This window comes from Pleurodeles waltl, chromosome 3_1 (genome assembly GCF_031143425.1).
Source record: "Pleurodeles waltl isolate 20211129_DDA chromosome 3_1, aPleWal1.hap1.20221129, whole genome shotgun sequence".
Taxonomy (NCBI): Eukaryota; Metazoa; Chordata; class Amphibia; order Caudata; family Salamandridae; genus Pleurodeles; species Pleurodeles waltl.
The window spans coordinates 673,721,465-673,745,147 of record NC_090440.1 but is presented as its reverse complement, the minus strand read 5'-3'; the positions used below and the strand labels follow the sequence as shown (position 1 = coordinate 673,745,147).

The window sequence follows — 23,683 nt, the reverse complement described above, 5'->3', positions numbered from 1 at the left end:
CAAAGCATTATACCCTCTGTAAATGCCCATACCTCCTAATGCAAGTGTTAAAACAGCATGGTCCTCCCAATGTCAGGGTGCTATATCTTTAAAAAAAAAAAAAAAATCAGTTCTCTGGAGAACAGAAAATAGTCAAGTCTGTAAAATGACTCACTCTGGTTAGAGTAAAAGGTAACACCAGGTGTTTTAGGCTATTTATGCATGTAAATGTCTTGCAATACTAAATGGGTCATTACCTCAAAGATACTCTATTTAAGCCTTTTTTGTGTGGCCACTCTTTTTTGATCTTCTGCCCAACTGACTACAATGTTTGTGGTAATATCAGGGAAATTAGCAGGAACAAACAGCCTACCAGACCATAAAACACACACAAAACTGTCGAAAAATGGCCACCACACAGACGTGTCAGACCAACCTTTCTAACACTGCCAGATTGTTCTACAAGCCAGCCAGACCCTGATTAATGGCAATAATTGGGTTGGATGGTTTGACTAGATGCTACCACTTATTTTGGACAAAATAACTATAGCCTGTTGTGAATAATTGAAATATACTTTTCCTGCCACAAAAAATATTGTCACCAGCATTTTGAATAATCGGACCCACCGCTTGTCACGGGATCTCCAACACAGACCTGGAGGAGGAATCGCCATCATTTTCAAGGATGCCATCAGCTGTATCACCAACACAGAAACCTGAACCAACTACATGAAACCCTTCCACTTCAAATTTCAAATCACAGTTAACTTCACCTTGACAGAACTCTGTTCAACCAACCCCCTGAGGACCCTGAGCCGACTTAACCAGCAACGTCTGGACTTCGTTGTCCCACTATTCATTGACTCCAGTGCCTACATCCTCCTAGAAGACACCAAATTTCACCTAGAAGATCTGAGCAACCAAAGCTCAGTCATACTCCTCGAAAGCCTCTGAAACCTCAGACACTTGCAACAAATTTCAAGCCCCACCCACACTGCCAGACACATCCTGGACCCTGTTTTTACATCATTCAATGGAATCACGATCAACACACCCACTTTTGTCACTTGGACCGACCAGGCCATCATCAGCTTCTCAATCGCCATTCTCCACCACAGAAGAATCATCATGACAGAATCTGTCTGTTAACACTGGAGCAACATAGCAAATGTATATTGGGCTTCAGTCCCCCCCCCAACAATCCAACCAGAGCACCCAGGTCACCTATCCAGTGACATCCACAACTTTAACAACTGCATCACCACCTGTGCTGAAACCCTGCCCCTTGGAAAAGAAGACAATCAGCAAGGATGCAAACGCAGGCCAGATGGTACATGTAAATACTCAGAATGCCCAAATGGTACTGCAAGCATCTAGGATCGAGGTGGAGAGCAAACCAGGAAGAATTGGAAAAGGAAGTATTCAAATCCTCACAGAGATGCTACCACCAGCAAATTTGGGAAACCAAAAGGATGGCTCTAGCGGAACGCATCAATAACAGCTCCAACAGCAGAAAAAAGGTTTTCACAATCATCAAGGACTTGACCACACCAGCAGCAACCACCAATAACATCACCCAAATCAAAGAGCTGTGTAGGACCTCTCAAACATCTACTGCAACATAATCACAGCCATAGACACCAGCTTTGGCTCACAGCCGGACCCCTTCAGCCCTGCAGTACGTCTCCTGGTATCGGAGAAAGGCGACACCCTGACATCATAAAACCCCATCATCACAGAGGAAACCATAGCAATCATGATTACTATCCACACCGATGCCCCATCAGACCCAAGCCCAAGTGCCTTCAAAAAAAGGTTCAGCCATATCAGCAAAGCTGGCATCCCCATCCTTTATACCTCCATTTGCACAGCCACCTTTCTGGAAGCCTGGAAGCATGCAGAGGTGAACACCCTCCTGTAGAAGCTCTCAGCAAACCCAGCCGAACTCTTGAACTACTGGCCGATCTCCATCCTACCATACCTGGCCAAGGTCCTAGAAAAAGCAATCAACATGTGCCTTGCCGACCACCTCACCAACCACCAGTTCCTTGACGCCACACAAAGAGGTTTCAGACCAAACCAAAGTACAGAGACAGCCCTCATCACAGCAATGGATGACATTTGGATAATCCTCAACGAGGAGAAACAGCAGCCCTCATCCTACTTAACCTCTCTTCAGCCTTCCATGGAGTCTCCCATCCCATCCGGATCAGACTACTTTATGAGGTGGGTATCAAAGTTCTTGCCTTTCAATGGGTTTTCACCTTTCTCACGGAAGAACATGTCTACATGACACCAGTGGTACATGACACCTGTGGAGACAACATCATCATACTCACCAATGACAAAGACTATGCTATTCATTCAGGCATAGCAGCTGCATGAAGGGCAAGTTAAATGTAAGTTTGAAGGATGCTGACAAGGACAATATTGTGGAGGATTCTGAGAAACAGAGGTTAGGAGTGTAGCTTTCTGCTTTAACCTGATTGAGAACTTTCATCGTCCGACACCTGGCAATCTACCTGCCTGCATTGCTGTAGCCTTTTTCAAATGCTGAGGTGAGACTTCGTCCCCTAGTGTGCACCATGAACAGGTAGGGCCTCTGCATACTATATGTTGGCCTCCAGCTCCCCGATACGCGGGGAACTTTCATCGGCGGACACCTGGCAATCTACCTGCGTGCATTGCCGTAGCCTTTTTCATGTGCTTTGGTGGGACTTCGCCCCTCAGTATGCACTGTGAGCAGGAGAGGCCTTTGAATAGGATATATTGGCCTCCAGTTCCCCCGCTGCGTGGGATGCGACAGAGGTCGGGCCCATTCTCTTGGCTGGACACTAATCGGATAATGTCTACCAGATGATTTTAATTCTTGAATGACACTAATCAACCTTACCAGTAATTTTAAGGTATTTTGACTTTTATCTGATACTTCGTGCACTTTGGTACTTGGGAAACCATTAAGGAAAAGAAAGGCTGACTTTGGAGTTACCCCGGGCTTGTGGGTTTATACTCGCTTAACTATAGACAATTTTCTGATGCGGACAGTAGATCTCGTATCACATGAAATACAACTGGCGGAGCGTCGACTTTCGCTTGAGTCCGAAACTTCGGAGCTTTTGTAGCCCACCAATTTGCCCCCTTTAATAACTGATGATTTACTTGTTTCTGTCACTCAGGATACCCTTGGACACAACATCAGCATACTTACCTATGTCAAAGACTATGCTATTCATTCAGGTATAGCTGCTACACTGAAGGGGGCAAGATAAATGTAAGTTTGAAGGATGCTGACAAGGACAGTATTGTGGAAGATCCTGAGAAACAGAAGTTAAAGAGTGTAGCTTTCTGCTTTAACCTGATTGGGAACTTTAATGGATGGACACCTGGCAATCTACCTGCCCGCACTGCTGTAGCCCATGTGCTGGGGTGAGACTTCATCCCCCAGGGTGCACCATGAGCAGGAGGGGTTTCAGCATATTATAACTTGGCCTCCAGCTCTCTGCTGCGCGGGGAACTTTATTTGGCAGACACCTGGCAATCTACCTGCCCTACATTGCTGTAGCCTTTTTCAGGCACTGGGTTGGGGCTTAGCTGGGATTACTGGGTTTGTAAAGGATAGTCCAGAGGAGGGGTCTATTCTTGTTAATAGTACCAGCAATGGTGTTGCTAATAATGATCGGTCCTGTCTCCGAGCCTGCGGTAAGGAGAAGGAAAAAGTCACAGAAGTTAAAACCAGTTAAACCGAAACAGAATTTGGTGACATCAGGGCGTGATAACACGACTACTCAGTATTTTTCCAGCACAGATCTTTGGGAAATTTTGTGCATTGGCCTTGGCAAACTATTGGATGCAAAGCCGGGACCGGTCCATGATCGGCTAGCCACCATTAAGGCCAAATGTGATCATTTTAACCAATGTTCCCTGTCTCCAGACCAATTTGATTAAATCAACGTGGGCCCTCAAATATAAGGTTACCCACTGGCTAAATAGCAATGTGGGATGTAAATGGGACTTCTATAATGAGATCCTCTATGTCCGAAGAGTGGGAGGTATACACCATTTGGTGAGTTTCTGGGAGACATTATAGTTGTTAATGTTTGCAATTCTGCGGTGGCAGGGGAGATATTGGCTTTGGCTAGAGCGGCATGGTCAAAACAAGCTTGATTCGAATCCTGACACTTGCATTTTTTATAGAAGCGTAATCCGGCCTATTAATAGGAGTAAATGGGACCAGTTTGTAGACCAGTACCTGGTCAGGCGACAAGTACAATTTGGTCTTATTCTCCAAAATATATTCCAGGCCCTTTCAAGTCTGGAAGATAATGACTGATATGTTGGACAGGATGGCGGCTGCATCTGTGCTAAAGTTGATAGAGTAATTAAGAACTGTGAGCCTGAAAGATCTCTTGCTGGCGCATCAGCCCTTCTGCAGCCCGTATTTCGTGGCCCCTCTTGCTTACTTATCAGACCTAACCCCTTTGTACTGATTAGTAATACCTTACCTGGGGATGATTGTGGAGGTGTGGGGGACGAGAGTCAGGGTGAGCCTGCTGTATTGCAGGAAGGAGGCCTGGTCGGGTTCTAATCCACTGTACTGCGTGCTTTAGTTTGCACTAGTCTTGTCCCTGCAGGGTCTGGGTCTTCAATTGTCTGGGATGCCATTAGGGAAATGGCACTCAAGGACAGGAATGGGGATGATTTATTAACCCTCCGATGAAGTTGAGGGTGTGGGAATGGATGTAGCGGGGCCACCTTAATGTGGTTACTAGGTTGCTATCCTGGAAAGTAGCAGGTCTGTCGTCAAAGATGGCCTGCTTTGAACGAGCTTGACACTCCTCTTTCCTGTATATTCCAGGAAACATGGTCGACCACACCAACGTACTGTACTGGTTTTGGGGTGTTTAGTAAGGAAGCCACTCTAAAGGTCAGGGGTCAGCCTTTAGGGGGTATAACAATCTGGGTTAAAACAACATTGAGGTGTAGTGTTAAATAAATTATGTTGGATTCCCCAGACTTCTTGTGTATTTCACTAACACTGCCAGGTTTGTCCATATGTTACATTTATAATACCTCCTGCAGGCCAACAGGTAACAAAACTGAATCTAGTGTATTACAAATGTTATCTGCTCATATGGCTGAGCTCACAAGGGAGGTTGTCAAAATTGAGGGGGGTGATTTTAATTGTCGGTTTGAACCTTTGGGTACTCAAATGGAATTTTATTCGTATGAAGAAGATCTATGGTGGTATATCCCCACATTATCTATCCCTCCATAAAAAATGGTCCCTTTTGGCCCTGCAACTTTATTCTTTGGTCTTGAATGCAGAGCTAAGAGCATGCAATGGTAGGTCTTGGTCAGATAAAGGTGGCAAGCATACTTTCAATAGAGTACAGTGCACAAGTCTGATTGATTATTTTCTTCTTGACCTCCGGCTTTGGTCTAAACTAATTGATATGGCAGTCTTATCCTGACAAGATAGCAAATACAATGTGCTGGTTTTAGAACTTCTAACTGCAGCTCTGCAAATAGATGGCAATGAACCCTTTCTCAGAAGGCTAGTGGTGGTCTTTAATAAATGAAGGGTCAAATGGAGTGTGTTGTCATTCTCAAGAGAGTTAGATGGTGAAGTTTATAATGTGGTCTTGGGGGTGATAAGGGAAATGTTACGAATGCTAGACATGCCCATGGACCATAGCTCCACTTTGTACAGCGTCATACATGCCCAAATGTTTTTTAGCCTAAGAGTTCATTTTCTTACAGAGGCTAATGACTCTACCAGAAGGCGCTGCACCCCAAACTGGTACAATGAAAAATGTAGCAAGGTTTGGAAGGCATTAATGGGCACAATCAAATTATGTGATAGGTCTTTCATCCAAGAAACTAGATGGGCATATAAAGAAACCATACGGGTTGCTAAGAGGGAATGGGAGATCCTGAGATTGGAGGGCATTCTTGGAGCAGTTAAGAGACAAGGCTCTCCTTGCTTCTCGAATATGACAGCTACTGGCTCTACAGGGAGTGCAGAATTATTAGGCAAATGAGTATTTTGACCACATCATCCTCTTTATGCATGTTGTCTTACTCCAAGCTGTATAGGCTCGAAAGCCTACTACCAATTAAGCATATTAGGTGATGTGCATCTCTGTAATGAGAAGGGGTGTGGTCTAATGACATCAACACCCTATATCAGGTGTGCATAATTATTAGGCAACTTCCTTTCCTTTGGCAAAATGGGTCAAAAGAAGGACTTGACAGGCTCAGAAAAGTCAAAAATAGTGAGATATCTTGCAGAGGGATGCAGCACTCTTAAAATTGCAAAGCTTCTGAAGCGTGATCATCGAACAATCAAGCGTTTCATTCAAAATAGTCAACAGGGTCGCAAGAAGCGTGTGGAAAAACCAAGGCGCAAAATAACTGCCCATGAACTGAGAAAAGTCAAGCGTGCAGCTGCCACGATGCCACTTGCCACCAGTTTGGCCATATTTCAGAGCTGCAACATCACTGGAGTGCCCAAAAGCACAAGGTGTGCAATACTCAGAGACATGGCCAAGGTAAGAAAGGCTGAAAGACGACCACCACTGAACAAGACACACAAGCTGAAACATCAAGACTGGGCCAAGAAATATCTCAAGACTGATTTTTCTAAGGTTTTATGGACTGATGAAATGAGAGTGAGTCTTGATGGGCCAGATGGATGGGCCCGTGGCTGGATTGGTAAAGGGCAGAGAGCTCCAGTCCGACTCAGACGCCAGCAAGGTGGAGGTGGAGTACTGGTTTGGGCTGGTATCATCAAAGATGAGCTTGTGGGGCCTTTTCGGGTTGAGGATGGAGTCAAGCTCAACTCCCAGTCCTACTGCCAGTTCCTGGAAGACACCTTCTTCAAGCGGTGGTACAGGAAGAAGTCTGCATCCTTCAAGAAAAACATGATTTTCATGCAGGACAATGCTCCATCACACGCGTCCAAGTACTCCACAGCGTGGCTGGCAAGAAAGGGTATAAAAGAAGGAAACCTAATGACATGGCCTCCTTGTTCACCTGATCTGAACCCCATTGAGAACCTGTGGTCCATCATCAAATGTGAGATTTACAAGGAGGGAAAACAGTACACCTCTCTGAACAGTGTCTGGGAGGCTGTGGTTGCTGCTGCACGCAATGTTGATGGTGAACAGATCAAAACACTGACAGAATCCATGGATGGCAGGCTTTTGAGTGTCCTTGCAAAGAAAGGTGGCTATATTGGTCACTGATTTGTTTTTGTTTTGTTTTTGAATGTCAGAAATGTATATTTGTGAATGTTGAGATGTTATATTGGTTTCACTGGTAATGATAAATAATTGAAATGGGTATATATTTTTGTTTGTTAAGTTGCCTAATAATTATGCACAGTGATAGTCACCTGCACACACAGATATCCCCCTAACATAGCTAAAACTAAAAACAAACTAAAAACTACTTCCAAAAATATTCAGTTTTGATATTAATGAGTTTTTTGGGTTCATTGAGAACATGGTTGTTGTTCAATAATAAAATTAATCCTCAAAAATACAACTTGCCTAATAATTCTGCACTCCCTGTAGTGACAAATTTAATTCCAGTGGAAAACCATATTGCTATGGAGGATGGGTTGCCCATTTTTCCAACTTGTTCCGTGGATGACCACTTCGATCATTCTGGGCCCACTTCCCGTGACGCTGCCACGGTCAGTCGTGATGCCGCGCAGCTTAATCGCTGAGCTTTTTTTTTTTTAACATATGGTCCTCAAGAGAACATTAGTTTTAGTCCTGAAGAAATAAGCCAAGCTGTCTCTAGGATTGCGCGCCATAAAGCCCCTAGGCTTGACAAAATTCCTGGGGACCTCTTTCTGGATCAAGTCGATGTATGGGTACCCTATTTTACTGTTCTACTTAATGCTATATTGAATGGGGTCCTCACTCCGTCAACCTCGGCTGGTGCTGAGATTGTACCTGTTTAGAAGAAGGGCCCAGGGGTGTCCCTTCGAATTACAGACCAATACATTTATTTGATAGGGCCCAAAAACTTTTTGCTAGGGTCATCTTGAGTAGACTTCAAGACTGGACGACCGCCTCTGACATATTGACCCCACTCCAGTCAGGTTTAAGAGAGTGCACCAGCACATTGGACCAGGTTTTTCACCTTGTAATATTGCATTGGAAGTTTGTGCAGCTAGGGGGTGGGTGACCATACGTAGCGTTCGTAGACCTTTAGTCAGCTTTTGACCTTGTTCCCAACTTCATGTTGTGGCAGACTCTGGCAGGTATGGCGGTACCACTTTATCTTTTAAATATGATTATAAAAGTGCATGATAATAATTATGCACAAGTCAGATGTAGGCAGATGGGGGAGCTAAATGATAAATTTCCGGTGACAAGGGAAGTCAGGCAGGGATGCGTCCTGGCACCCACTTTATTTTCGTTGTTTGTAAATGGCTTGGTTAAGGATGTAGATCATTATGAATCTGATGCCCCCTCTTTGGCAAACATCAGGGTTTCTGCCCTGATGTTTGCAGATGATACTTTGCTTTTATCTAAAGCTCTCATGGGCATCCAAAACATTATTGATAGGTTTGAAAATGTCTGTAGGGTGAGAGGCCTAGATATTAACCGTGCTAAGACAAAATGTATGGTACTTAATCCTGGTCATTCCACTTGTTCACATCCAATATTGAGACGATGCCCCCTTAAGAGAGTCCACACATTTGAATATTTGGGCATAATTTTGACAGAACATCTCAAATGACAGGCCCACATTGCAAGATGCGGCCTCAAGTTAGATCAAGCTGTTGGGGGCCTGTTGAAGATACTTATTACCTCACAATACACCCCTGTCTCCACAGTCCTGCAGGTTTATTTATAATCAGCAGCTGTTGGGAGCTGCTCTGTATGAAGCTGAGTTATGGGGACATATGGAGGCGCTATCTCTGATTAAAGCAGAGAACCGCTTTCTGTGGTAATCAGTGGGATTACCAATTAGTACACCCTTGCTTGCCTTGCTGATGGACTTGGGGCTTAAATCTGTCTCCGATAAATCAAGATTTCAGCCGCTTTTGTTTCAGAGTAGGATTTGGGCAACTCTGGAATTAAGTTCTTACCACAGGGTCTGGCAGAGGTTTTGTGCCTGCCAGGGGCAGGTAACATCCAATGGGCCAAGTATGTGGACAACACAGACGGATATAAGCCTTGAGCTTCTCTGGACCAACACAGAAGATGCATGTGCAATCTCCAAGGGGCAGGTCAAGAGAGCATATTGGTCATACCAAATGGGCCTATTGTGTCAACAACCCAATTTGGGCTCTGTGACTCAGGCGTGCCTTTTCAAGAAAGATGTATTTAAATTGGAGCTATTTTTAGACGAAGTTGAGCCACACATAGCGAGAAAGCTTTTTCTTTAATGCAGGCATGGGACCCTGCTCCTTAACTCGTATACCACCAGGTGGGACCGGTTGGTATACGACGTGAAACCAACCGATAGTTACTGTCCATCTTGTAACATATGGCGGGAAACCACTGAGCTTGATTTATTCACTTGTCTGCTGTACTATAGCCTAAAGATGAAGTGGACTGCTCCTTTATGTCGTAACCTTGGGTTGAAGGAACATACAGAAGCCTTGAGAATTTGTCAGACACCAGGCAAATTATTGTTTTAGCTGTTTCAAGGTACCTGGTGTCATTGTGGAGGATTAGGATGAGAGTGACTAAATAAATTTCTCTCTCGTTGTAACCCATTTAGCATGGTCCATTCTTTTATCCGATATATATTGGTTTTATAAAATCTGTGTTATTTATTTTTATGTGGTTTTATTACGTTTTTTGCTGTTTGTTTTATCGTTTTCCTTTTTTCTTAAAGCATATGATGTTTTATCTCTGTTTTATTTATTATAATGTTTATGTACTTGTTTGATATTTTTGATTTTGATGACGAAATTCACCAAATAAAGATAAAGACAAAGACATACAACTGATATTGCCCCTCTTAGACAAAACACCCAGCACCAGAACAACTGCAACTCCTGCATGACCGAAGAGGCCACCTAGATGAAGTCCAACTGCTGCATACTAAAGAAAGACAAGACTGAAGTAGTGATCTTTGGAAATGATGTTTCACCGTGAAATTCAGCGTGGTGGCCTACATACCTCAGACCCATTCCCATCCACAGCACACAAGCAAGAAACTTTAGGATTATTATTAACACCATGCTGGACATATCCGTCTAGGTCAATGTGGTCGCCATGGCCTGCTTTCATTCCCTGACAATGCTGAAAAAGCTATTCAAGTGGCTACCTAACAACACCAGGAAAACCGTCACCCAGGCCCTCATCACTAGTAGACTGGACTACATGAACACTCTATATGCAGGAATCACCAACTAACTCACAAATAGATTTTAGGCTATCCAGAACACAGTAGCCAGACTGGCCCTCAGCCTCCCTTGCCAGTGTTGTGTCACACCACAACTTAGGGAACTACACCGACTCCAAATATATAAACAAGCACATTTAAAGCTTCTCACCCACTAATACAAAGCACTACCAACACACACCTAGCCTACCTGAACAGCATTGTGCAGATCCACCAACCCTCCAAGCACTTCGGCTCAGCAGACTCTCATTAACTCATGTCCCACGCATTCACAAAAGTAGGGCAGGAAGACATGCTTTCTCATACATTACTCCTAAAACATGGAACACGCTGCTACAGCACATTAGAGCCTCCTCATCTCTTCTTGAATTCTGCAAGAGCTGAAGTCCTCACTCTTCGAGTAATTCCCCTCAAGACTACTCTCACACACATGCACCAGGATACCCTCACGGGTGATAGGGCACTATGAAAGTCCATTTAACAAACTTTTTTTGCTGTGCAAGAAAACATTCAGGTTTCATAAAATGACTCTAAGTTTTTTATTATTCATTAAAACGTTTCATGCACAGTTCTACTACTTGACGCATTCTTAGGACTTTTACAATGTTATTTTTCTTTTTTAATACCATTGTACACCAAAGGGCACCGACACTTCCCCACTCCATCACTCCAAACCTAAGCCCTCTCCATCCCTGCAGGAGTCCCCATAAATCTTCTAACCCAGAGCTACATATAATTCTCCGAAACTATACAACAAGCACCAAAATAATGTATTAATCAAGAGTGCTAAGAAATGAGATTGTCACAAATCCTTACCTTGTATCAGTTACAATTGCGAGAATGATATCTCTTCTTATGTGTACGAGTGTTAAGTCATTCAGTAGTAGAAAATAAAAATGTTCTTTTTCCATATCTCATGACCTTCAAAGAGGCTCAGAAAGCTCACAGACTCGGCAAGGGACTGGTGGTTCATGCTGGGTTCTCCTAAGTGGAACTGATAGCTACTATGAGAAGCCAAATTGCTTCCTCTGGCTTCACTATGAATCACTATGTGGCACTGCCAACATGAGTTCATTGCACTGTTTCTCCCTTCTGTGTGTCAATATTCTTCTCAGAATAAAGTGCCATGGGTCTGCATTTTGGAAAGATGGTATTCTCAACTCAATGCACATTATGTGTATTTTTTAAGTGTTTTTACACTCTGACGTATTTTGGAACTGTCACTGGGGTGGATCGAAGGTGCAGACCTAATAAAAAAGGCCCAGGGCAGGCTAATCCGTGGCTGATGGGTGAAGGCCTAGAAGGGTCTGTTGTCTCGACTTTGATGAAAATGCAGAACTCGCGCTGAACTGGCAATGGCTGATCTGAGCAGTATAGATGGTGCAAATACTTAAAGTTGTTGCCATTACGAAGAGGATTTATGTATTAGATCGGATTTCTGCACCAACGTAGGAAGTTTACAGTGCTTTTGAAGATATAGCAAAATTGGTTGAATGTGATGGAAATGTTTTCGTCTTGTTATTGTCGAGAACAAGCTCCTACTTATTTTGGGCCACATCAGCACAAAGCACCAGAGCGAGGGGTTTGCATGGACATCGCCAACTGATGCCAGTGTCACATCCCATATACTCCAGCTGCTCTCGGATATCTGAAGAACTTGGTGCACCAAGTGATCTATAAGGGCCAGCAAAGCACTGACATGGCATTCCATAATGGCAGGTATGTCCTTTAGATGTCATCATGAGCAGCAACCCTCTGCCCCCTACCCCTTATGACCCCTGTGTTCACCATTTATTTATGTCTGTGTGCGCCTGAAGTCATCTCTTAGTTTTACACTGATTACAGGATTTTTACACCCCCTTCTAGTGATTTCACCAGACTCCAAAGATATATCATGCCCCAATTTCAAAAGCTATGTGATTTTGCATAATGCAATGTTGTCAGGTTTACAAGCTGTGGCTTGTGATGTCATTAGGAGTACAAGTTTGGAGAAGCAACTCAAGTAGGGATATGAAGGTTGAAATGTGCGATTCGAACATGTCAAGCCTGAAACGAAATAACTTTTTTTAAAAAGTCCTGCAAATCACCCGTATACTAATCACAATAGCCGCTGGTGTTCTAGGTCCACAAGCGAGGGAGGTACATCTTATGTTCTTCGTGAGCACTTGATACTCTTCGCAATGTGCCTGCTAATGCATCGTCAAGGAGTTAGGGCTGACTGCTTTGTCTTATTTTTGTCTACTGCTGAAGATCCAACAAAAACGGTTTAATCTCGAATGAATCAATACACCCACAAGTTATATTGCCATGAATGAGCCACAAGATATAGTTTGTAGTGTGCATTATAAAAGTAATCAGTATTATTCTTATTCTCCATGGAGCATAGTCCATTGAGCCATATCCAGTAGGAGTTAGGCCTTTGGTTTTTGTGCACATTCTGTGAATGGGAACTATTCCCTCGTGTTCTCACTTTGGCACACATGTGCATTGTTTTCTACATTTTTATCTTTCTAGAAGGAAATCAGTAGTCAGAATTGAAACTATCTAAAACACCCATGTATTCTGAAAGCTGATGGTGCTACAGCCTGCTAGCTTTTGCTCAGTATATAAAGACATTCTGAAAAAGATGGCCACATTTCTGAGCATTTCCCACACGTTTTGAAGTTGTGATTTGTTTAAGGCAAAGACCAGTTCACAAAGTACTAGAATTACAATTTTGCAATGAAATTGTCAATATGATAGTTATATGTTTATGACAATATTGCTTTTTGATTCTTTAAAAGGAGTGATCTGGTAAAACCGATTTGTCTGACTGCGAACAAAAGTACTTGCTAGGTATAGAAAGAAAGTAAATCAACTTGACACACAGTTAGGTCAAAGTCATAAAGACAATTAAACATACAAATAATAAAAATCTTCCAGAAGAGTCATATGTTCAATAAGTAAGCTGAAAAATTTCAAATGCTCGGTTCTTCCTGTGCTTTCATTTACTGCAATATAAACTCACTAATACAAAGTGACCTACGGCTAGAAACAAAGTCAGCCAAGAAACCCATACAGTACACAACCAGACAACAGTGTGTGACATGAGGCCAACAATCCTTCACCCCACGGACTCATACAAGGGACATCCCTCTCTTCTGCACTTTTTAGCTCTTCACAACAGCAAAGATGAGCCACGGGAAACCTCACTGTAAAATATATTGGTAAAGATTCTAGTTGAGATAAGCTGTTAATTTAACTCCCTTTGTTTACACGACCTGCTTCTACCTTTGTTGTTTTTATGAAGTGTGTGTTCAAAATCTCATTTATCTTTAAAAAATAACCCTATTTTACCTTTCACAGTAACAACGGGCCGCTTCTTTCTTCAAGAAGCAGAGGTTGTCTGCTGATGGACACACACTATCTCAGGGCTTTATAGCGCTTTAACTCCTCACCGTAGGAACCGAGGAAGATGTGTTCTCCAAACTTTGACAGGACACATGCAATCTATGCAAGCCACCTCTCTGCTCCGGCCCAGAGAGCCCGAGAGGAAGGGCTGCCTCTGTCACGGGGAACCAAGGGTCTTGTTAGTGTTGAGGCACACAGCATATTTCACTTGGGACACTTGCTATTTTAACATAAAAATGCCCTATAAATTTGCAGATTTTTAAAACCCATTCTCTTCTATACACTTGGCGTTGGTTGGTAGATGGGAGCCCACTCTGGTCTGAGCTCACCTTGCCAATGACGTCGTTCCGGCTGAGTCTGTCCTTGTCCATCACGGTGATAATGATCGTGGTCTCCCGCAGCCTCTCCGTGGGGATGTCAAAGATGAAGGACTCGTTGAAAACAGGGTTTAGACAGCGTTTCATGACGACCGTTTTCTTTTTCTCCACGCGCTTGTCCTTGTGCATCAGCCACACCTTGACATAAGGGTCTGTGGTGGAGAGAGAACCGAAGACGGCATCATTAGACATGTTCTACAGACGGAGACCTGAATAAAACCCGCTGGAGCACAAGGGCTTTATAGACGGCTAACTCGACTTGGGCAGTCCCTGTGAGAGGCCCAACTCAACCCTACTCTACAGCATGAAGGTGGAAGGGAAACCCCCTGCAGGTAGGGGGCCGTTCTATACAAGCCAGAGACCTGGGGCCTACTACGTATGGGGTGCACTTTCCCTGCTTGCGCCACAATGCACCTTCGTACAGGTGCTCTGTGTGCAAATAGGCAAAGAGCACCCTAACAGGTTGAATGCACTGCCCTTTGGGCAGCTGCAAACTTGTCCTGCTCTGGGGGTGGGGCATTCAAGTCAAACACGGAGCGGCTGCTTCAAAGCTGCTTCACATTTCACTGTCCAGGTGGCCCCCGCCTGCACTTTAAAGAGAGGAGAGAGATCCTGTTGCAGGCGGGTGCAGTGAATAACTGCACCCGCCTGCAAGGTGATGTCTGTGGGGGTCCATATGAGCCCCTTGTCACTTTCCAGAGGGCTGTCATCAGGGGGCGTACTGTCAGTGCACCGCCTGACAGCTTCTTTATGACTGCGACCATGTCCATCATACGGCGTGGAAGCAGAAGTAAAGAGATTCCATCATTTGCATGGAGCCACGCCCCCATGGAAATTAGAGACTGCCCTCTTGAGCTAGCACTGATGGAACATATGCGCTAGCACTATCTGTATTCTAGAAGTGGCTGCACAAGCATGTGCAGGCCCCTTCTGTAATACCAAAGTGCTTTGTGGGTGCCCAAAGCAAGTGCAAACATCCATTGTGCCCCTGGAGCACTTCTGTGATGCGGGTCCTGTTGTCCTGCTGTTCGATGTCCCGAATTACAGTCCTGACTGAACCCTCTGCCTCCAGCATGAAGGCCACAGAGACAGCTCCCACTGGTCTGACGCCATTGTACCTAGTCTTGCTGAGCTCCTCCCTGGTATGAGGTCCTCAGGGACAGCACCCTCAGGTACTGCAGGGAGCTGTCCTAGTCAGAGGATTGATTGAACCCTCCCCCGCAGCATGAGGACTACAGAGACCTTCAGCCAGCACATCATGATTCCTGCCCACAGACTCCATTCGACCACTTCCCATCATGAGCATCACAGATCCTGGGTGTGAAAGAAGCAGAAATTCACAGAAAATGGGGCCTCAGAAGAGATACGAATTAAGCAGGGGGAAAGACAAGAGCAAGAGAAAAGGGAAGGAGGAGGAAAGAGAGAGGCCATAGAGAGAGTGGTAGTGGTAGGGGCAGAGCGAACCAGTTTTTGTGTGGTCTGAGGGTGCACAATGGGTCAACCATACTTCCGACCCATATGTCTCAGGTTTCTTGCTGTGCACCGATTACACTTAACGAATCTTGATACTGAAGAGAAGTTTTCTCCCCCGCAATCTTAGTGTCTCGGAAAAGCCTCTGGCCCTGAAGTGTCCCTTTCATACCTGACGTCCCACCGATGTCCATGGCTTTCAAGTTTCGTGCTTTGATGATGTTTACAATGATGGAGTTGCCGGATGGGTTGTAGCACAGAGACAGGAGCAGCTCTCCCCGGCTCCCCTGCAGAGAACAAAGATGGAAATTCAGCAGCTGAACAACTCAGATCTCTGGGAAGGTATAAGAACAGCCCTCCCAGAATCCCAGGGCTGAAACCACCCACAATTGTGAGGTGACCTGACAGGAGCAATGTACAGGATTGAACTGCCATCCACTAGACAGTTGAGATAGTGGCAAGTGATATATACATAATGGATATCAAAATATTGACCCAGGATGGGGTATAATTGGCATCAAAAACAGATAAAGACTCGAGGTCAATAAGAAAGTTTAGTAATGTGTATGAAATCATAGCATTTAGACGGGCTGTCACTGTGGAAATGGGGCTTGGGATAACTAGATGCAAACAGAGCAGGGTGTCACAATGAAAACTATGTGCCCAGGGACAGTAGGTGGCTACTTCTGGGCAGTGATAAGTCCCTAGATCTGCTGAATGTTGTGACGTGAGAGAGGCTCTTGCACACCACCTCTAGCCGCCTGCAGGAGGCCCTCATTGGTAGCATTGCAGAGGATCCCAGTTATAGGGGCTTGGGCGGCACCATCAAGATGGGGACTTACACTTCCATCGCTGCACGGCTTCAGTTCCTTCCAGAAAGTCTGTGTCTGCCCCAAGTCCACCTTGTTCAGTGGGATGTTCACCTCCCCAATGGGATCATTGCGGCTGAACCGATCATAGTCCAGGACTTGAAGGTACAGAACCCGTTGTACCACCTTCTCGTAAGGAAAACCTGCAGTTAAAGAACAAAGGACACCTAGTTTCACAGCACAGGTGAAGGCTAGAGGATATTGATCTGAAGCCTATCATATGTCTTACACAAGAAAAGCCTCCTTCATATTCTCTGACCTAGTCCAGGAATAGATCACATATGATTCAAAACACAAGGGGTTCTGCTTTTTCTCAGAGTCCCTGCACCTACTCATCCATCTCAGTGACAAACTCGATGATCGCCATCACCAACCTGAGGGGTTCACAGTGAACTGCTACCCGGACTCTGAAAATTATCACCAGACTTTAATACCTCACATACCCAGAGCACTATTCAGCTCTGACTTTGACCTTCATTCTTTGTTAAATCAAGTTCACGTTTTAGTGCATGTTGTGGATACAGATTACTGACTGGGAGAAGGCATTGCACCTACTAGCAACTGTCACGTTTATGTGCTAGGGAGGCTAAAGGCCTTACTTTCAGCTTTTCCAAATAACAACAGTTCTTCATTCAGCCTTTTGGTCAGCCGGTATCAGTTCCTGGTGTTGCTACAGCTGCTGGACTTGGCTGCAAGCTGAACTCAGATGGCCTTGATTAACTTTTTATTGTCCTTAGTCCAAATGGCCCAAGTTTATCCAATATCTTATTTTGCAGTGCTGCGCCCCCCCCCAACTCCCTTTTTGTGGCTATCCCTAGCTGTCTACCTTAATTAGCTGAGTCAGAAGACGGAAAATTTATGAAAAATAAACCTGTCTTTTGTGGCCTACTTCTTCTCCAATCACTATTTAATTCTCCCTACTCTCGGTTTAATCTCGTTGGGCGAAATTGCCACATTACCTCTAGGCGAATAGCATTTTCCAGGATGCTTACCTTTTGTCATGTTTAAGGGTTTTCTTACCTGTACCTCCTTTCACATGAGTGAAAGAGCTAAGGGCAGTACCCTGCTATCACTGGAGAAACATACCTCATACTGTAGAGGCGACCAAATACTCTCAGCTGTTGACCTCAGCCCTAGCAGGAACAGCTGCCAGGCTGGCACACTCATCATCACATGTATCAATCAATGCTAGTGGTTCCAAGCACGTTCGCTGTGCTCAAAGTGTCACGATTCACTCACCTTCGAAGAGGAAGGTCTCGTTCCAGTGCGGATTAAGGTTCTTGCGCTTCACCTTGGTCTCCAGCTTGTTCTTCTTGTCTGGCAGTAAGTAGATCTTCACAAATGGGTCACTGGTACCACTGAAGTCTTTGGCGGGCAGCTCCTGGGCTTTCAGGATCTTGACCGTCAGTGTGGACTCTTGGAAGTTGTAGCCCACGCTGAACTGAATACGACCCAGGTTCTCCCGGCCAGACGTCTCGTGGCCTTCGTCCTCATCAGAGCCTGGCGAAAGCTGGAGAGAACAGAAAGAAACCTCTCAAACATCTGAGCTAATTTTATCTTAAGTACCTTGTGAAACAGCTCATCTGCATCATCTTAATACTTATTATAATATGGAAAGGGGGGAATTTGATCTGAGATAACAAGGCATGCCATTGAAGCCTGCCATATATAAACTTGTGCTTGATACAACATGATCTCTAACGCTGTCCCCTGTGCAGAGTCGATCCCTTCAGGTCGAGTGGCCAGGTGAGCACCATGACTAGTTACAGGCCATCTGTCATAATTATAAGGGTTACATATTTATGCTTCTCTTGGCTGCCTTAGGTGGCAGCACTACACATGGGCTACTGTGTATTGGGTAATTGCATGTTTTTCCTGGCAATAGGAGGGTTTCTTGATGAACTGCATGAGCCAGTGACTGCTGGTGGGTACAGAGAGAGAGAGTGTGTTTGGCCAGGTGGAGGATGGAATGGCGTGCCTGATGTTTGTCTGTATTGTAATTTTACCTGATGATGTTATAAGAAAACAACTTGAGGTTTCTTGGAGCAGGATGTCCTATCTTGGGTTAAGCATAAACAGTGTGTTGGTAGGCCGTAGTGCCAGATGGTAGGGAATGGACATAGGTAAAGTTCTCCTAAAGACAGTGTTGACAGAGTGGGGCCAAGTCGGGCATGAACAGTGAGTAGAGGCTTCCAGGGGTACCAACTGATACCTCTGACTTGCAGGTTACTTTTGGATGTCCCTGTTCTCAGGGATCACGAAGGCAGCAGAGATAATCAAAAGCACCCATGGCTCTTGGAGGCTACTCTTTGTAGAGTCTGTCCATAGCCCTTACTATAGCTCCTCAGGAACAACTAAAAAGCTGCTGAGGGGACAAGAGGACAATCCTTTGATATCGTGGTGGGCAAGGGATGCATCATGTTACTTCAGATGTTCTTGGTGTTTTGGTGAACTGATGTTCATAATGCAGGATCTAGTTGCATAAATGGAAACTATATGCAGCATTTTAGACCTTTGCTCAGTGTGTATCAAAGTGGTAGAGCATGTGCTGGTTTGGCTAAAGATGCACAAGCTGTAAAAGCATTTGTTAAGAAAGAAGAAGCAATCCTCGTGCTCTGTAGGAGAGCTGACAGAGCGAATGGTCTAAGAAACAGTCATAAAATTCATGAGAATGCAGGAAAGTGAGCAGTGGGGCAAGAGCGTAATCTGTAAATAAAAACGTGCCGGTGCCCAAAGCCCTCCTCTTAAACACGCAGCTGCTGCAATTAAATGTGGGGACACGGAATAATGAGGCGGCGTAATCCTGAAGTCCTTTCGGGCCTCTTCAATCCATATAAAGCCACTCCCTGCCCCTTCAGCTCACTCTAGCAGCTTTCTACTTTCTCCCTTTGTGACGCTTTTTCGTTTTTCCCTTCTTCCTTATTTCCCATATGTGTCTTTTGCTCACAGTAAATGCTTGAGGCAGAAGTATAAGCCCCGGCCCTCAAAAAGAAGTGCTGGTGATCAGCACCGGAAACAACAAGCACAAATTAAGCACTGAGTGGGGCACACTGGATTGGCACGGAGAAAGTGAGGGTAGACTTTAACAGAGATAATGCAGGACTGTTTCTAACTGTGAACATATATTTTAAAATGTGACTATAAGAACTAAAAACAAGATTAAGAATAGTAATTTGGGTCACATGGCAATAATCAGGGACTGTCAGACTTCACTACACAAGGTATGCCTTCGGACAATCCATTCTACGCATATAATAGCAGGTCTGAGTTTATCTGTTTTAGAGGATGACTCGAGATTCTTACTGAGGAAGACGTTAGGGAAGAGGAACACATACCTGAAAAAAAACCCACAAGAACCCTGGACAGTAGTTCTCCTAGATATGCATCGAGAAACAAGCCACAGCATTCTATGCACTTGTATAGTCTTTGTTAAATATAGAGCCTATGAGAATACATTTGAAACCTGTTGTGTTGATTATGAAGCTGCTTTAATTTAACAAGTTTATAGATCTGGCTTGACCGATGTAATGTGATAAATCTAAAAAGGGTCTTTCAGGAGTACTAGAGAAAGGGGCTCTGGCTCCATCCATATTAGTAATCAGTGTAGAGTCTTCACCAGCCCTGGAGCATGCAAATAGATTACGCCACATACTGGAGATGTGGTTGAGCATGTCTTTATTCTTCTATATCCATTCATACACTGCACATTAGGTCATGCAATCTGTTTCGTTTTAGAGTTATGGATTTTTTCTTGCTTTGTCTGAATAGTTGCTCCATGTTATGGGTGCAGTGCAGCATCTCTGCCGACAACCTCACTGGCAGTATTGTCAGGCATTTTGAATATGCTCCTCTGCAGGGCCTTTGCTTTGGCAGCCTTGTATGGACTGGAGCAAGGATTTGACTCCACATGTGCTGGTCGAAAACTGCTTTGCGTAGATTCTGGGCACATGCAGCACACACAAGCAGTTTTCCGTACCATTGCATACTTTCAGGAGCAGTCATGTTTTCCATAAGCACGTAATCCCCTACTCGTCACCAGTTGTAGCATCTTCCCCAGACCTGGAACATGCAAATAGATTATGCCACACAATGGAGATGTGGTTGAGCATGTCTATATTCTCCAATATTTATTAATACACTGCACATTACGTCATACTTCCCAGAACCACACCCTGACACCTCCCTGCACATCAAGTAGTTTCTGTTCAGAGTCTGCCCACAACCACAGGCGTCCTAGTGTGTATAGTATCACAGTGCTACAGTCAGGAGTACATGTTTTGATTGAGCATACGTTATGTGTTTCCTAAGAAAAATGTGTGATCCCTCTACACAGATTATTTTGTTAATTTATCCACCTGCCTGAGCCAACAGCAGCATGGTTGCCTGAGCCTGAACTTTCAGTGGTACACATGTGACGTTATAATGCTGCTTAAGTGTTTTAGATGTATAGCTAATTTGTAGTATTTCTTTTTCTCTGGCAGCAGCACAGCTGGGCAGCTATGATGAATGTATTGCAGTCCCAGCACTATCCATCCATTTTTAAATATAGATTTCATTGTGAAGTTTTGAGTTTAAAAGTAGCACAGGATGTACAGTCATCTACATGGAGTTTTCGTCCTGACTTGACAGGGCAGCTGGTGCATGATCCCACGTGTTCAACAAAAAAGAGCTTTCAGAGTACCAAAGCGGGTCGTAGTCTACATCCACATGTTGATACCCGAGTACAGGTTTTGATTGGGCCACTCAAAGACAGCTTGTATTACATCTTGTGCCAAAACGTTTACTTTATATTGCAGGACTGAGTTGGTTATGGTGGCAAGCAAATTATCATTGCTATAGGCCTGATCTGTTTATTATGAAATGTTATGATAAAGGCAGTAAGCCTGATATATTTATTGTGAAAAACATATGTTCAAGTCAATAGGCATTTGTATGTAGATTGTTATCACTATGGGGGTCATTCTAACCCTGGCGGTCCAAGACCGCCAGGGCTAAAATGACGGGGGCACCGCCAACAGGCTGGCGGTGCCCCGCTGGGCATTCTGACGCGGCCAGAAAGGGAAAACCGGCGGTCTCCCGCCGGTTTTCCGCTGCCCAATTGAATCCTCCATGGCGGTGCAGCTCGCTGCGCCGCCATGGGGATTCTGACAGCCCATACCGCCGTCCTGTTCCTGGCGGTTCGCCCGCCAGGAACAGGATGGCGGTATGGGTTGTCGTGGGGCCCCTGGGGGCCCCTGCAGTGCCCATGCCAATGGCATGGGCACTGCAGGGGCCCCCGTAAGAGGGCCCCACAAAGAATTTCACTGTCTGCATTGCAGACAGTGAAATTCGCGACGGGTGCCACTGCACCCGTCGCACCTTCCCACTCCGCCGGCTCAATTCTGAGCCGGCGTCCTCGTGGGAAGGGTGTTTTGCACTGGGCTGGCGGGCGGCCTTTTGGCGGTCGCCCGCCAGCCCAGTGCAAAACCCAAAATACCCTCAGCGGTCTTTCGACTGCGGAGTGGTATTTTGGAGGGGGGAAGTCTGGCGGGCGGCCTCCGCCGCCCGCCAGACTCAGAATCACCCCCTATATGTTAAAACCTACAGATTGGTACTCATTATGTGGAATCTCACAGATTACCACAGTAGGCAGGGAGTTTTGGTGTTGGTTACCCCCAAGTGATACCCCAAGTGATAAACCGTGGATCTAAATATTTTGCTCTGAGAAAATTCCAGTTAGGCCTTTTTAAAAAGAGATAGTATTTTGCTTAGCCATCTGTAATTGTGCACACCTTTCTAATAGAATGACTTGGTGCCTGATGCTTGCTTTGTGCAAAAGTTTACGCTTGAAAAAAAAAGGCCTGAGGTAGGTATGGTGATAAACTGTTGATAAGACATAGGCCAGATTGGTGTACTAGGGAACATTACGTTCAACGTCTTAGGTCTGATCAGCTTATTATGAAACATTAAAACAAAGACAGTTGGTCTAGCTTACTTATTGCAAAAAGTGTTTGTTAGAGCCATTAAACCTTTAACAGTTGGTTGTTATGATATTGTATGACAGGCTATAGACAGGTATTTTGTGACATGTATTCTCACAGATTATTGTGGCAGGCAAGGGTTTTGGCACTGGCCACCGACTCTGAGAAACCCTGGGGGTTTTCACTGTGATTATTCTTGTTAGGCCTTGTAGAGGGGTTGTATAATGTTTTGCAAGGTGTATTTTTCTACATATTTGTAATTTTATAACTGTATGAGTGATTGTTGCCAGTTTATGCACGCTTGAACAGGCCGATGTTGGCTAAGGTGTAAAGCCAATGGTGAAGGGTATAGACTTCATTGGTTCATTGGGAAAGTCATGTTAGGTTTTATAGGTTTGATCTGTTTATTCTGAAACATTATGACAAAGCCAGGAGGCCTGACCTACTTACTGCAAAAGGCATGTGTTAAGGATAATAATTTCTAAGGATGGGTTGTTATTGCACTTTGCTAAAGCCTGTAGGCAGGTATTTTGTTACACAGAATTTCACAGATTACCATACTAGGCAAGGGTGTTGGTGATCCACCCGAACAAACCATGGGGATGGAAGGTATGCCCATCAATAATTCTTGTTAGGCTCTCAGGATATATAGTATTTTGCTTTGCCAACTAATTTTGTATACATTTGCAATTTTATGACTGTTTGCCTGATGGTTGCTTTCTGTGCATGTACAGTAGACCTGATCTAGTTATGGTGATGAGTCAACGATGACCTGATGTGCTGGGAAATGTCATGCCAGATTCCATAGTTCTGGTCTGTTTGCTATAAAAGGTTAGTACAAAGAAAGAAGGGCTGGCTTATTTATTGCAAAATATATCTGGTAACACCAACGGGCCTTTGACCGTTGATTGCTACCACATTATGTTACAGGTTGTATGAAGGTATTTGGGTGCATGTATTCTTAGAGATTAGTATAGTAGGCAAGGGTTTTTTGCTTTTGGCCAATCACTCTGACAAACCCTTGGAGTAGCATTTCACTGTGATGAAGCTCATTAGAACTCATTGAGGGATCTTGTATACTGTTTCCCAACTGTAATTTTGTACATATTTGGAGTTTTATAAAAGTATGTCTAATAGTTGCCAGCCTATGTGAGCTTCAGTAGACCTTTGATGTAAATAGTGTCAAGCTATTGGCAAAGGCTAAAAGCCTTATTTGTTCACTGGGAAAAGCTATGTAAAATTCTTTAGGTGTGATCTGTTT

At 44.5% G+C, this 23,683-nt stretch overlaps 1 protein-coding gene across 7 annotated transcripts in view; it reads right to left on the bottom strand.

Annotated features, from left to right (window-relative positions):
- The window catches only part of SYT7 (synaptotagmin 7), a 614,604-nt gene that overhangs the window by 36,868 nt on the left and 554,053 nt on the right, over positions 1 to 23,683 (bottom strand). For all 7 annotated transcript variants that reach the window (XM_069223238.1, XM_069223240.1, XM_069223239.1 and 4 more), the window contains 4 exons: positions 17,702 to 17,972; positions 16,436 to 16,605; positions 15,766 to 15,880; positions 14,076 to 14,275 (listed from right to left, as the gene is read on the bottom strand). In XM_069223238.1, the coding sequence (XP_069079339.1) occupies positions 14,076 to 14,275; positions 15,766 to 15,880; positions 16,436 to 16,605; positions 17,702 to 17,972 (756 nt within the window). The remainder of the gene's footprint in view (positions 1 to 14,075; positions 14,276 to 15,765; positions 15,881 to 16,435; positions 16,606 to 17,701; positions 17,973 to 23,683) is intronic.